The sequence below is a fragment of the Mesoplodon bidens genome (assembly GCF_964165515.1).
Source record: "Mesoplodon bidens genome assembly, chromosome: 5".
NCBI classification, from domain to species: domain Eukaryota; kingdom Metazoa; phylum Chordata; class Mammalia; order Artiodactyla; family Ziphiidae; genus Mesoplodon; species Mesoplodon bidens.
Window position 1 is genome coordinate 66,656,825 of NC_138161.1, and position 16,320 is coordinate 66,673,144.

The 16,320-nt window shown below is 37.3% G+C and overlaps 1 protein-coding gene across 2 annotated transcripts in view; it reads right to left on the reverse strand.

Annotated features, from left to right (window-relative positions):
* Window positions 1-16,320, reverse strand: part of GSK3B (glycogen synthase kinase 3 beta) — a 204,847-nt gene that overhangs the window by 19,911 nt on the left and 168,616 nt on the right. For both annotated transcript variants that reach the window (XM_081236037.1, XM_081236038.1), the window contains one exon: window positions 14,848-15,034. In XM_081236037.1, coding sequence (XP_081092163.1) covers window positions 14,848-15,034 — 187 coding nt within the window. The remainder of the gene's footprint in view (window positions 1-14,847; window positions 15,035-16,320) is intronic.

Sequence of the window (16,320 nt, forward strand, 5' to 3'; positions counted from 1 at the left end):
TTATGTCAACCTATTTTATTGGTAACACTAACAGAGGATACAGCATTAAAACATTGGTTTAACAGAAAAAAAAGACATGATAAACCTACATCTGAAAGTAAATCATGAGCTAGTAATTAACACATAGAGAAAGTCCACAGAAATGGTGTGATACGTAACAAAGGCACTATCTGCTAAAATTAGGGTATCTCTGAGAACTAAAGATAGGCCGGGGAAAGGTAGTGGTCAAAAGTTTGAGGGTAAGCATATTAATAAGATATATTTCCATCTTTTATTAAATATACTAGGTTTTCCCTTGGTACTCTGACAGTATTTGACTGCAGGGATTGAGGGTGACAGTGTCACAGAAAAGAGAATATAATTGCAGTTTGTACTTTGGCATGCACAGACCAAGTTACTCGATGGCAGGTAAGATTTATCCAAACAGTAGTGGGAACGGGATTTAAGGAACATCTGTTTAAATTCTCACTGCTTTTATTAAAAATGTCTTTACTGAATTCTACTTTGCTTTTTAACTTAGTAAGATTATTACTTTTTAAAAGTTTGAAATAGGCTTTTATCTGCATGTGGAAAGTTTCTGTCAACTGTATACAAACTGGCTTTCTTTAAAGAATTAAGTTCTGCATATGAATCTTGAGAAAAAGATGATATTGGACTTAATAATGTAAACAACTACCGAGACATGGTGGTGAGCTTGTACATAAAAGTATCTGGTGTTAACTTCTGATAATATGACTTCTTCTAGTCTGCCTCAGATAACCCTGGTTTATTCTCGTAGTTCCGGCATTTAACTAGTGAGTGCTTATTTCCACTCTAATAAGTGTCGCTATTAATAATTCTTATTCCAATAATTTGAAGGAATAATTATATGACCATACTAGCTAAAGGAAGATGTTATCCTCTGAGCTACAAGCAATTCAGTTAGGGCACGGACTAAAAAAAGTTAGGAAATAGTATTTTCTTTAAATTAAAGTAAAATTCACATAATATAAAATTAATCATTTTAAAGTGTATAATTCGTGGAATTTAGTACATTCACAATGTTGTACAACCATCACCTCTACCTAGTTTCAAAACATTTTCATCACCCCAAAGGGAAACCTTTAAGCAACTACTCACCATTCATCCCTCCCGCCAGCCCCTAGTAAGGGAAATACCGTTTTAACGCAGTACTTTACAAAGCCCCTGGCAATACTGATTTATTCAACTTGGTGCCTTAGTAGCTAAATTTTGTACTAAATCAGATACTAATGATAACTAGATTCTGGTAAAAAGAAGCAACATGCTGATGTCAAGATATATGAAAAATGAATGGGAGGAAAACCTCAAAACTGAGAGAAGACTATTCATTATCTTTTCCCCTTAAATGAGAAGACTTATTAGGTCAGCTCATCAAATAATAACCTTCCCTGAGTTGGAAAATCACTGCCCTAATGATCAGGTTTGAAGAGATGCTGCTTTCTCATAATCAGCTTTAGTAGCTGTTTCAGTTCTCACTGAGGTACAGAAAGAGCCAATGTAGTTTTACTTCAAATCAGTCCAATTTTAACACACAACCTTACACCTAGAAAAACAAGAGAATCACTGATAAGTGCCATGGCTGATGAGTTTATGGTTCTAAGAATAAAAATTAATGTAAGATGTGGTAGTTACTCTTCAGTAATCCAAAAGAAAGTCAGACTTACCATCCCAATTAAGATTAAAATCTCCTAAAATAGAAAAGCTTCTTTAAAATCCACCCATCCATCTACCCACCCACACCCTCATCCAACTGAGCATGAAAGATAGTGTTAGGTCCCAGGATAGACAGATAAAAAGACAGTTGTCTTTGTCTGTTCAACAGAAATAGAAAATGGAAGGACAATTACACAAATAAGCTGGCAAGAAAGGCATTCAATCGATTCGAGACTGGGACACTTTTAAATTAAAAGATCTCTATGACCATGAGCCCAACATCTAAAAGAAAATCCAAAAAAGGAAAAGATGACCAAAGATTTTAATATACGACATTTTGACAGAACTACAATTGAGATAATCTTTAAAATAAACTGAGTATCAGTGGTCTGTGGTCATATGCTGTCCATTTTCTCCCATTCACTCAATCTCTTTGACCAGATCACCTATCCTTGTGTATCTGCATGTCCAATTGAGGGCCATGGTGGTTCTGTGTCTTATTCTGGTTAAGGTGTATGTATGCTTACACACACACACACACACACAAAGTTGCAGGATTTGAGAAAAACAATCCTCTTTTTCACTAGGTGGCAGAGGGGTAACTAATGAAAGTGAAAGATAGGGAACAGCAAAGAAAAGACGATAACCAAAAAAAAGGAAGCTATGGGATACTGGAGGCTTTGCCACATCTAAAGACACAGGGGAGAGGTAAGTAAGGTTCATGAAACAACTTAAAAGACTAAGTTCTTAACCTAGAGTGAACAGTGGAAAGCCTTCGGGGGCGGGGAGAACTTTAGTGAAAGTTTTAAGTCACACATCCCAAAACTTAAGAAATTCTAAACTGGACAGCCACATATAGCTCTACATCTCTCCAACTTCTATACACCATTGTCCTTTTCCTCTTCCTTAATTATATGTATTCCTTCAGGTCCATTGCTTCCCATCCATTAGCTCTTCTCCACTTCTGAGAGCTTGCTAACTGTCACAGCTTTTGCTTGTGTGAATGAGGAAGCCTCCATGTATTACAGCACTGTTTTCTACACTACAAGTCTGTCCCTTTTGTGGGGAGAGACTATGGGCACTTCTGTGGGCTGTCACAAGTAGTCCAAAATGCTTGTTTTATTTTTGCATGCAACAATTACAACCTACTCTCAATCTCCCTGTCTATCCATGGCACTGAATAGTACGGAAACGGAGGCAATGAGTATGGATACAAAATGCACAGAAAGAAAGCAAAAAAAAGGATGGCATTTTGGAGGACAGAAAGAGCATAGCAATAGACATTTTTAGAATCGGGGAAAGTATATGTATTCTTTTTTTCTTTAGATTTTATGGACTGATTGATTGGCTGTGTTGGGTCTTCACTGCTGCGTGCGGGCTTTCTCTAGTTGCAGTGAGCGGGGCAACTCTTCGTTGCAGTGCGTGGGCTTCTCATTGCGGTGGCTTCTCTTGTTGCAGAGCACGGGCTCTAGGCGCTTGGGCTTCAGTAGTTGTCGCATACGGGCTCTAGAGCGCAGGCTCAGTAGTTGTGGCACACGGGCTTGGCTGCTCCGTAGCATGTGGGATCTTCCTGGACCAGGGCTCGAACCCGTGTCCCCTGCATTGGCAGGTGGATTCTTAACCACAGTGCCACCAGGGAAGTCCCAGTATATGTATTCTTAAAGGCAGAGAATACGGAGTGTAGAAGAGATTGAAAATGAAAAGTTAATAGTTATTCACTAAATATTTGTGTGAGGCTGAGAGCAGGGAGATTATTAAGGAAACAAGGAAGCCCATAATATAAAAGTGGGTCTAGCTATGGAAAAGAGGTGGGAAGAATAAGAGACTGCATTACTCCAGAGACATGATTCAAACAAAATGGAAACAGGTTCCAGAATGTTTTAGAAAACTTCACGCATGACAAGGATTTCTGCAACCAATTGAAGATGGCATAAAACTACTCATTAAAAAAAAATCCCATGGTAGTTTATGAGGAAACGTTATGAATGTTTTGATGGTGTATCAATCATTATGTGGTCCACCATCAAAACATAATGCACAATTCGAACAAAAGCAAAATGAATTTAAAAATAGATAACATTAAGCCAACCAAGAGAGGTATCAACCAACCAAAAGGTTAACCAAACTCATTTAAATAAATTTTGCTGTACTGTTGACACTAAGAACTATAGAAGAAAAATTCCCATGAAAAGACCACTGTAAGCTAAGCAATATTTTTAAATGTTAAACACAAGAACAGAACCTAAATCTAACTGTTTTGGAGAAACCTGAAGTTTCCCTTAAAGTTTCTCTTCTTCCAAATATAAGATTTCCAAATTTATTGATAAGAAAGGGCGGGTTTTTGGTTTTTTTTTTTTAATTTGCGGGGGTGGGGGATAGGAGTAGGGGTGGGAAGAGGTATATATGTTTGTTCAAACTGTGTTGTGTGAAAGCTGAGGATAAATTTGAGAATAGTAATCAATATACAAACCAGAAGGAAGAAATCAACCCTTTATTAACTAGACCTCTTACAGTGATAATAAAATACTATTCATAAGGTAGAAGGAAATCTTCTTTCTTTGTTATCTTTGAAAGGGCTCAACATGCAGACCCCCAGAAAGGCGTCACTACAAGAGGCAAACTTTCTTTTTCTTCTATAAGTAGTTTGAGGTTTTCATGTGTGTATCAGGTCTCTTAAGAATAAATGAAAATTGCCAGTGGTTGTCTATACAGTTAAAACTGCTATTTTTTTTCTATTCACAGAAAATGACTTAACAATGGCATGGTACTTCTTTTTGAGGAGTAATTCAAATGTTAGGATGGTGAACCTTGATCTTACACACTGAATTCTAATGTTGCTTGTTTGGATATATTTTTTTTAGATCAACAAGTAACCCCATTACAACTGTTTCTCTCCTAACAATTTCAAAGTGCCCAGGAAATCTCTGACCAAGTTCCTAAAGTTGACTACATACTCCATACTCATTCAGAAAAGTAAACAAATACTAAACTAATCAGAAGATCAGACAAATAGTAAACAAATTACAAGGCTTGCTCCTGCTGCTTGGTAATATTAGCAATGTTTCATGCGCAGACTACATGATACCTGTAGAAACCGATGACTACTTTGCCTTAGAACTGCCCAAGAGGGAGCATCACAATTTATACTAGTCACCCAAAAAGGTGTATACTACATTTATAGTAATGCACTGTGTACTACATAATGCATTTTGTGTACATTTATAGTAATGATACATTTACAAGTTATCTAGCAAAATGTTAGTATTTTTAAAGTCCTGGTGATTAAAAAGAATAAGCTTTAGTAACCTGAAAATCTTAGAACTCCATTCTTGATGAAATGTAATAAGTGTAGCATTTATGTTGAATTCTGCAGGAACCAGTTTGTGGGTTTTTTTGTGTCCATTTATACCATGATTTTACATATCTTACCCTTTCATGCTCTATGTTTTTAGCTTTATTTCTCATTTTTTCTTTGTCTTTCTGGAGTCAACTCATTTTTTACAATCAGAATTTTGGAGCTGTATGTGTCTTTTTTTTTTTTTAGACACATGTTCTTTCTTATTTTATTCTTTCTGACAGAGTTTTGAAAAGAATCTTTTTTTTTAACATCTTTATTGGAGTATAATTGCTGTACAATGGTGTGTTAGTTTCTGCTTTGTAACAAAGTGAATCAGTTATACATATACATATGTTCCCATATCTCCTCCCTCTTGCATCTCCCTCCCTCCCAATCCCACCCCTCTAGGTGGTCACAAAGCACCGAGCTGATCTCCCTGTGCTATACGGCTGCTTCCCACTAGCTATCTATTTTATGTTTGGTAGTGTATATATGTCCATGCCATTCTCTCACTTTGTCACAGCTTACTCTCCCCCCTCCCCATATCCTCAAGTCCATTCTCTAGTAGGTCTGTGTCTTTATTCCCGTCTTACCCCAAGGTTCTTCATGACCTTCTTTTTTTCCCTTAGATTCCATATATATGTGTTAGCATACGGTATTTGTTTTTCTCTTTCTGACTTACTTCACTCTGTATGACAGACTCTAGGTCCATCCACCTCACTACAAATAACTCAATTTCGTTTCTTTTTATGGCTGAGTAATATTCCATTGTATATATAGAACTACCATACAACCCAGCAATCCCACTACTGGGCATATACCCTGAGAAAACCATAATTCAAAAAGAGTCATGTACCAAAATGTTCACTGCAGCTCTATTTACAATAGCCAGGAGATGGAAGCAACCTAAGTGTCCATCATCAGATGAATGGATAAAGAAGATGTGGCACATATATACAATGGAATATTACTCAGCTGTATGTGTCTTTGTATATCCTTTAATCCAACTACCTCATCTTTTTAAATTAGTAAACTCAGAGATAGTGTCTTGGCCAAGATCTGCACCTAGTTAGAGAGAGACTGGGAAGCAGACTTTAGGTCTGACTTACTCCATATGCAATACTGCATATCTTTTTTTTTTTTTTTTTGCGGTATGCGGGCCTCTCACTGTTATGGCCTCTCCCGTTGCGGAGCACAGGCTCCTCAGCGGCCATGGCTCACGGGCCCAGCTGCTCCGCGGCATGTGGGATCTTCCCGGACCGGGGCACGGACCCGTGTCCCCTGCATCGGCAGGTGGACTCTCAACCACTGCGCCACCAGGGAAGCCCAATACTGCATATCTTTATTGCCTTGGTTATACATCACATACCACCAGTATTCTGGTCTTCCTGGAAGTGTATCTGTCCAAACTACACACAGAACTTTAAGTCCAGACATTAGTTTTTCATTGTTTGTTCCTATAACATTCCACATTCTCTCCTCATTCCTCACTCCGCATAGTACAGTCAAGGCAGCAGAGACACTCAAATCTCAGGGAAAGGGAAAATAATCCTCATAAATAATTGATAATTTAGATCCTAAAATTCCGAATACAGTCAACACTGTATGTCAGTAGTACTCTAGTTGCCTGAACTAAAACTAACCTGCCCCCTCTTACTGGCACTCACGAATTTCCTAAGCTCTCCCTTGCAGTGTATTTCCTTCGTTTAGCTTTCAATAACTAGAAGAGTACAGCTTACCTCGATATTTTACTCTTCTAAATTATTCATAAAATATTAAAGAATAATTCTGACACCAGTTCCTTTGATAAGTATAAACAGCTCCATCTCTCATTTATTTACTAGAATAATCCTTTTATTTATACCGAAATTTCCTCAAGTCCATTTATCAAGATCTTTTATAGCCATTTTTCACCCAGAAGAACACAGTAGAAAAACAGGGATAGCCACGTGAAAGGTTTATAGTTTAGTTAAAAAAAAAAAAAAAAAAGAGGGGCACTGCAAGTGAGAGCAGTTTATGAGTTCCTCTTTAGGATTTGATTCATATCCTACATATAAATCAAGAGTTCCGGGCTTCCCTGGTGGCGCAGTGGTTGAGAATCTGCCTGCTAATGCAGGGGACACGGGTTCGAGCCCTGGTCTGGGAAGATCCCACATGCCGCGGAGCAACTGGGCCCGTGAGCCACAACTACTGAGCCTGCGCGTCTGGAGCCTGTGCTCTGCAACAAGAGAGGCCGCGATAGTGAGAGGCCCGTGCACCGCGATGAAGAGTGGCCCCTGCTTGCCACAACTAGAGAAAGCCCTCGCACAGAAACGAAGACCCAACACAGCCAAAAGTAAATAAATAAATTAAAAAAAAGAGTTCCTATCTTATGTAAATTTATTCTTGCTATTGTAAATTATAATAAATCTAAAACCAAAAAGTCCCTACTCAAGGTTAGAATATTAGAAGATACTTCATTACCTCAAGGTGGTTGAAATACTATGTCTACTTTATTATTTTTTTAACTTTTTATTTTATATTGGAGTATAGCCAATTAACAATGTTGTGATATACTATGTCCACTTTAGATGTGGTTGAGGGTAAGACAGGCTAGAAGAAAATGCCCAGGATATAGAAAGCCAGGTAAGCAGGTGGGCTGACCATATTTATGCATACCACTATTTCATAACAAAAAAACCGGTTTAAAAATCATTGCTATAAAGATATGGAGCCTCCTAATTATCACAAATAATGAGTTACAACAGATTTTATAAATAAGTAGTCTACTGCTTTCAGATGAAGAAGTATAACCCTTTGTTAAGCTGGCTTTCTGTAACACTTGCTTTTGTTGCCCACCCCCAACTTGTCCTCAGCCCCTGTTTTCATCACTTCCTTTTCTTTAACACAGTCCTAAACTCATTAAAAAAATCTTTCTCTGATCCTTCCCCCATTCCCTTTGGTTTTCTCTTACTCTTCCTTTTACTGTCTTTTTTTTCACTTGATTTCTGGAACCCCTTTGCTGTCTCATCACTGTTTTCCTCATGTCCGGATACTCTTTTCCCTGTATCCCAAGACATCCGTAGTCTGCCTGAGTTTGCATGCTGTTTTCTGAATGCTCCAAATATCCTGTTTTAACTCTCATTTAAGCAGTCCCCCCTTCTTCTGGCCTAACCAATAAGCCACTCTTCCTCCTTGTTCCCCCACAAAACTATCATTCACTCAGATAACCCAGCTAAGTGGTAGAGCAGTAGACTCTTCAAACTAACTCACACTAATGTAAATAGTTGATAATCTTTACTTACACCTGCCCAACCCCCATCCTATCCGATGCCCTCAGGGGGACAATGTTTACTAAAATAATTTTGCTTGGTAAAATCTCATAAAATTAGGCTAGAAAATTGGAACTGGGGATGTGTGTGGTGGAACTAACTGGAGACTCATCTTTAAACATACAAAACTACCTATTTCCAGTATATTCCAGCCTTGGAATAGGTAAGGAATTGGAAAACAAAGAGAAAATCGATCTCTGTTGGGATTTCCTCATTCTATTTGATTCCTAAGGTCTGATTAAGTTATGTCCAACCTTTGAGATCCAATAACTGAGGGAAAGGGAAAGAGGGTATGGTTTGCTAAAGGTCTGTCCTGGTTTCCAATGCCTGGATGCAGGTAATACTGTCAGTCAGGGGATCCTAGAACACAGAAACACCAGTGCCAGAAAAAAAGAGAGGTGTAATAGTTATGGATCCAGAAGGTCAGAAGGATCTCAAAGTTTTCTGTCCCATATCTGTTCACCTCTCTTCTCCCTCTAGCTGATCAAAGAAACACTTGTTTTGATTATATGAAAGTAATATTAACTAACATTTATGGCTATTTACTCATGGCACAGTAACAAACATCAAATTGCAGTTAGCTATAAGCTTTACTATATTCTACTCAAGTGTCTAATCTTCATAGTTCTGTTCATATGGTAGGTTTACCTTACTAATTAAAACAATAGTACCAACAACTAGAGGAAACATTAGAAATGCCCAATAAGTACAGGTTGCATGAATTAATAAATACTGTGTGTATTTAAAGTGGCAGGTATCAATCACTCAAACAGTCATTGAGCACCTACTATATGTAGATCAGGGATTACCTTGAGTTTATCTGGGGAAAATAGTATAGACTTCACTGAAAATTTGTTGTGAGGATGGAGAAGGGTTTTACTCTACCTATATACAGCAGAACCTCACTAATGACACCCTCCATCCCCCCCTACCTCTGCCCCCATGTTTACTATCTCTGCACTCTCTCTAGCTATACAACCAACTGGAAAGTTAGTTCTCCTTCTTCATTCTCTTGAATTAGCCAGTTTTATGCTGATCATCCATTAACTTCTATTAATTAGTATGTGCTTTAAAGTTGCATCTGCACAACAGTTACATCTTTGCCTTAGTAAATAAGATGACTATTTGCAAAGACTGCTCCAAAATCAGAATAGGGAGGATCAAACAGAAATAACACAAATTATTGACATCAAGTAGCACCTCTTTCCTGGACAGCTGTGTCCTTATATGGAAACACTGTTCAAGTATAATAGTGATCTAGAAAGATAGGGAGAAAGTACTACTAAGTGATCATAGCCCAGTTTCAGAATGGCTGCTAAGACAGGGCAGCATTTAACAACTTTAATAAAGAAGGGCCATATTACAAAATGATGTCATGTTCAACTTAATACATTGAGTTTTATGAAAAACCATTTCAAGGATATATTCACAGGGCCCATTTGAAGAGGTACAAAGATGCATGCACATCCTTTTCACTGAGATCCACAGAATCACATAAAGAGACTGACAGCCACAGAGATTGCATGCCATGTCTACATATACCACATCCATGTACACACATATTCTTCAACTCCTCAAAGTCATATGCACATTCAGACATACACAGAGTCATATTTATGTTTGATAACCTGGGCAAATATAAAAAGTTGAAATATCAAAATAAAACATTCTTCACTCCTTTTTAAAAACTTATAACAATTAGATGTGTGAACAAAGTCTGAATTAAATCATTTACTCTTTAAAACGAGCCTTTTCTTTACTTTAGTTGATTCTATTATTTGACAATATGAAAACTGCCCACTCACAAAAGTCCTTCCAATATTTTAGAGACCATATTCTAAAACCTAAGCCAATTTATTTTCACGTTAATCTGTCTTATGAACACAATTTACTAAAGAACAGGTAAATAGCATTTACCAGGTTCTAAATCATTATATTGCAGTAAGCCTTAGGATCAAATGAGATACCACTTCACACTCACTGAGACGGCTATTAAAAAAACAAAAAAGGAAGACAAGTATTTGTGAGGATGTGAAGAAATGGGGACCCTTGTAACATTCCTGGTAGGAATGTAAAATGTGCAAGCCATTGTGCAAAATGGTTTGGTAGTTCCTGAAGAAGTTAAACATAGAATTACCATATGACTCAAAAAACCTGAAAACAAGTATTCAAACAAATTCATACTTGTACACAATGGTCATAGCAGCACTATTCACAATAGCCAGAAGGTAGAAACAAACCAAATGTCCATCAGTACAATGAATGGATAAACAAAATGTGGTATATCCCTATGCTATGGACTGAAGGTTTGTGTCCCCTTAAACTTCATATGCTGAAGCCCTAATCCACAATGTGATGGTATCTGGAAGTGGAGCCTTAGGGAGGAAATTTGGTTATGAGGGTAGAACCCTCATGAATAGGATTAGTGGTCTTACAAGAAACGACACAACAGAGGTGATCTCTCTTCACCATATAAGCAAGAAAGTAGCCATCTGCAAACCAGGAGGTGGGCCCTTGTCAAACACTGAATTTGCTGGCATCTTGATCTTGATGTTCCCAACCTCCAGAACCGTGACAGATAAATGTTTGCTGCTTAAACCTAAGTGTCCATCGACACATGAATGGATAAAGAAGATGTGGCACATATATATAATGGAATATTACTCAGCCATAAAAAGAAACGAAATTGAGTTATTTGTAGTGAGGTGGATGGACCTAGACTCTGTCATACAGAGTGAAGTAAGTCAGAAAGAGAAAAACAAATACCGTATGCTAACACATATATATGGAATCTAAAAAAAAAGGTTCTGAAGAACCTAGGGGCAGGACAGGAATAAAGATGCAGACGTAGAGAATGGACTTGAGGACACAGGGAGGGGGAAGGGTAAGCTGGGAGGAAGAGAGAGAGTGGCATGGACTTATATATACTACCAAACGTAAAATAGATAGCTAGTGGGAAGCAGCCGCATAGCACAGGGAGATCAGCTCGGTGCTTTGTCACCACCTAGAGGGGTGGAATAGGGAGGGTGGGAGGAAGACGCAAGAGGGAGGAGATATGGGGATATATGTATATGTATAGCTGATTCACTTTTTTATAAAGCAGAAACTAACACACCATTGTAAGGCAATTATACTCCAATAAAGATGTTTAAAAAAAAAAACGTTTGCTGCTTAATCCACCTAGTTTATGGTATTTTGTTATAGTTGCCTGAACTGATTAAGACATGATATAATGAAATATTATTCTGCCATAAAAAGGAATGAACTACTGATACATGCTACAACATGGATGAGCCCTGAAAACATGCTAAGTGAAAGAAGCCAGACACAAAAGGTCCCACATTATGTCATTCCATCATATGAAATACCCAGAACAGGGAAATCTATAGAGACAGAAAGCAGATTGGTGGCTACCCAGGGCTGAAGGAGGGATTAATGGAGACTGAGTGCTTAATGGGTATGGAGTTTTCTTCAGGAGCAATGAAAATGTTTTGGAATTTGACAGAGGTGATAGCTGCACAACAATGTGAATGCATTAAACACCGCTGGATTGTTTACTTTAAAATGGTTCATCTTATGCTATTTTATCTGAATTTATTTTAACTGAATTTTATCTCAGTTTTTAAAAAAGCTTAGAAATTCATAAAATAACAAACTTAGTTGTTTTAAATTTTTTTTCTTTAGTAATAATAGAAAATTATTAGCCAGTGACTAAAGAGTCAAATGTAATTACTTCAGAAATGGTGCATGGGAACAGTGAAACTGAATCCTGGATTTTTAAATCTGATCAAAGAAAGGTTTAAGCAGCATCTCATTTTCAATCAACACATACAGGTGCACACACACATTGAAGAGTATGTATCAAAATATGTCTCAATTTAAGGAGAATTATTCTTCAAAATGTATCCATCATAAATATCATCTTGTATGCAGCATTTGAGTTTCTACCAAGTTGTTCACTTGACAAGAGGCTGTCTTGATTTGTGTATTCTGAGAAACAAAGTACTTGCTGGAGAAGATACTTAGCATGGGAAAAAACTCAATCAAGGTTCCCTTCAAAATTTGAGAAACTTTAAAGTTACCTGACAGAAATGGTAAAAAAAGAGGTAAAGAAATTGAGCACTGACTTAGTAGTTTCTGATGTCAAGACTCCACAGTTCCACTGGATGTCATTGTATACAAAAGCCTTTTAGATACCACTTTAAAAAGCAATCCACTAAATAATTATATTATGCAGACAATAAACATATACCTACAGTACAAAAAGGAAAAAAATGTATCGTGTTATGTAAATGGATACATGTAGAATTTCCAGTGGCAGTCTCAGACAGATTCAAAAAGTGCTTCGTATTAAAAACTTTAGGTGATGTAACCTAAAAAACTGTATAGATGGTTCAAACAGTAGCTCTACTGATAACAAAGACACAGATGTAAAAGATGCATATAGAGTTTGAAGAAAATTGTTTTATGGAATTTGAGATGTAAAAAAAATTCCTAACCTAATATTAACTTTATATACTATACAATTTTAAACACATTCAAGTTAACAAAAAGAACCCTTTTGGGATCTTCTAAATGGGAAAATAGAGGATCACTTTATATTCAAGGATTACCAGCTTTAGCATTAGAAAAAAGATTGAAAAGAGTTACACCATAAAATGCTAAAAGTGATTATTTTGAAGGCTAAAAGTAATTACTTCGGGACTGTGATTTTAGTTTTCTCTACCTCCTCTGCATTTTCAACATTTTCTTCCATCTACATGTGTTACTCGATTAAAACAAAAACAGCGGGCTTCCCTGGTGGCACAGTGGCTGAGAGTCCACCTGCCAATACAGGGGACACGGGTTCGTGCCCCGGTCCGGGAAGATCCCACATGCCGCGGAGTGGCTGGGCCCGTGAGCCATGGCCGCTGAGCCTGTGCGTCCAGAGCCTGTGCTCCGCAACGGGAGAGGCCACAACAGTGAGAGGCCCACGTACCGCAATAAAAAACCAAAAACCAAAAAACAAAAGCAGTAAGAATTAAAAATAAAATTTCCTTTCTCAAGAGGTCTAAAACTTGTATGATATGGAATCAATGAATTTCTGATCTGGAAGAGGCCAAGAGTCTCCCAGTCTAACCTTCTGCCAAATCAGAATCATCTTATCTACAATATTTGACATCATCCAGCTTTTCCCTGATATATAGATCAATATTCTGAAAACAGCTTGTTCCACTATTACCAGTTGAAAACTTCTTTATTGATTCATCAATAATTTTATTTAGTCTCTATTTATGCCAGGGGCTGAGGTCTTTATTTGAGGTATTTTTCTCAGGAGTCCCTGAAGTCTTCACTTTTCCAGGCTCTATATCCAATTCTGCTCCTTTGTATACCCTACCTGGCATTCATTAACATTCTTCTTAGAGAGGCATAGCCAGGACTTAAAACAACATTCCAAATGATTTCTGATTAGCCCTAGTCAAAATTAATAGTCCCAGGATACCTGAACATTTTTCTTAGATGAACGGAGACTACATCAGCACTGCCAGCATTACATAATAGCGACAGCTTAAGGTTATAGTCAACTGAAGCATCCAGGTCTATTTTACTAGCAACTTAGATGTTCCAAATCTAAAGTTTAAGCAGCACATTTTTCCACAATCAATTTTAGAAAAGTTTAAATATGGGGGGAAAATTGGCTTTATAATAAAGGAAATATATCTATTTCCTGATCACAGAAAGCTCTCCATCCCCCTTCTATATTTTTAGCTTGACTAATCAATCAAAACAAGCAATCTATTTATTTCTTGTTTTACCTATAGGGAATTGTACACATTTAATGTTCAGTTTAGGAAGAAAATCATATCATCAGAGGCAGTGTGGTTGATGAATGAATGAAAAATGAACACAGAAATGGTGAAGAAATGACTATCCCTGGGCTTTTTAGAAACCATCAATGCACAAACTTAGTTTTCCAATCAGTGTTTTCTCAGCAGCAATGATGCCAAGCCCCAGAAGGGATGAGAATTTCTCTTCTACATCCCTTATATATAGAGAGTTATATTAAGTTCCAAGAAGGGGTTTATAGGACTCTAGTTTTCTCCATCTGTATAATGTCTAAAATTACAAAAATACAGCCACCAATTTATTCCCAGGTTAAAAAAACTTGATATAAGTCCTTGGGAAGCAAGAAATTTTAATATTCTAAGTTTCAGATACAAAGCTGAAGGTTAAATTATACATTAGTCTTACTAGTGATAAACCTCACTCAGTGAAATCTCTATATAACTTCTCCAGTGCCAAGATTTATCATAATCTGCTAAAAATTAGAGAAGCTATGCCTATTTGAAACTTTTTACCTGCCATTATTTTGTTCAAAACCATACAAGTGGTAGCCTAATAAGTGGTTAGATAGGATGCTTCCTACCTGCATAAGTACTTAATATGCCTACTTTTATCCTACACAGATTTAATTAACAGAGTGTCACTTCATACACATGTGTAATTTCCCCAGAAATGGTAAAAGAATTAAGTGTTAGGAGTTACCTTGAGTGGTGAAGTTGAAGAGTGCAGGTGTGTCTCGCCCATTTGGTAGTTTGACATTTGGGTCCCGTAATTCATCAAAAAATGAATGTGCACAAGCTTCCAGTGGTGTCAATCGGGCAGTTGGGGTATACTCCAGCAGACGGCTACATAGTGCAATCGCCTCTGGTGGAGTTCGAGGTCGGAAGACCTACGGTATAAAAAAAGAGAAGGTACAATTAATGTTTCCTTGTAAGAATCTTAGCAAATTATTCTCTGAGTACTGAGTTAATTCCCACCATGTACAAAAACATGGTTGCATTTGTGAAAGGAACCTTCTAGAATGAAAGGAGTTAACTGCATATGATTTACCACAGTGATGTGAACTGCTAATTAAAGACTATATGAGAGGGCTTCCCTGGTGGCACAGTGGTTGAGAGTCCGCCTGCCGATGCAGGGGATATGGGTTCATGCCCCGGTCTGGGAAGATCCCACATGCCGCGGAGCGGCTGGGCCCATGAGCCATGGCCGCTGAGCCTGCGCGTCCGGAGCCTGTGCTCTGCAACGGGAGTGGCCACAACAGTGAGAGGCCCGCATACCGCCAAAAAAAAAAAAAAAAAAAAGACTATATGAGAAAAGCTCAGAGAAAAAACTAGGGGAAATAGAAAAAAAAATCTACATATGCTAATCATAAAGCAGTACAATCAAACATGCACACAAAATGTGACAGGCACAAAAGAAAGCCTGGGTTCTGGAGGCAAGCACAACTAGAAGAATACAAAATTAATTTTAAAGTTTTGACTGCTGTGGCAATAGATAAAACGCTGCCTCTTTTGTGTGATTTTTTTAGCAGAACGATTACGGATAATGGACAGCACTGTTCAAATTTTGGCAATTAATACCTTCTAAAAAAGAAAAGCTGTTTTACTCTTAGTCTATAAATATTAATGATTTGGTATTAACTCTTCAATAAGCAGAGACTATTATTATTTGAGGAAATTCTTGAATATCCAGAACTTCGCAAAATGTCCAAAATTGTTTTTTCAGGTAGCTGTTGTCATGAACATGGCCAGTTTACCCTCATTTGAATAAATATTCTAGGGTTTTAATCAGGAATAGAGAAATGTATTTTTCACTAAGAGCTATTAATTCACAGAAAAAGTAAACTGAAAGCTATACTGAAGCAAAATGCAAATAAATAAATTTGCTTAAAGGAACAGAAAGCTTTCTACTCATCTATGTCTTAAAACTCCTAATAAATACATGAAACTATGAAAAATATACTGTGTTCTAAATTTTGGACAGTTAAAGAATAAAAGCAGAAGGAGAAAAACAAATAAACGAACAAAAAGCCTTTGAAACTAAAGAAAAATAAAACATATATCCCTTGACAGGAAGAACACAGAATCAAATAGAAGGTGTAGTAGTGGCAGTGGTGGAGGTGGACAGACACATAAAGAGAAAGAGATGTGTAAAAATGGAGGGAAATAGACCTAA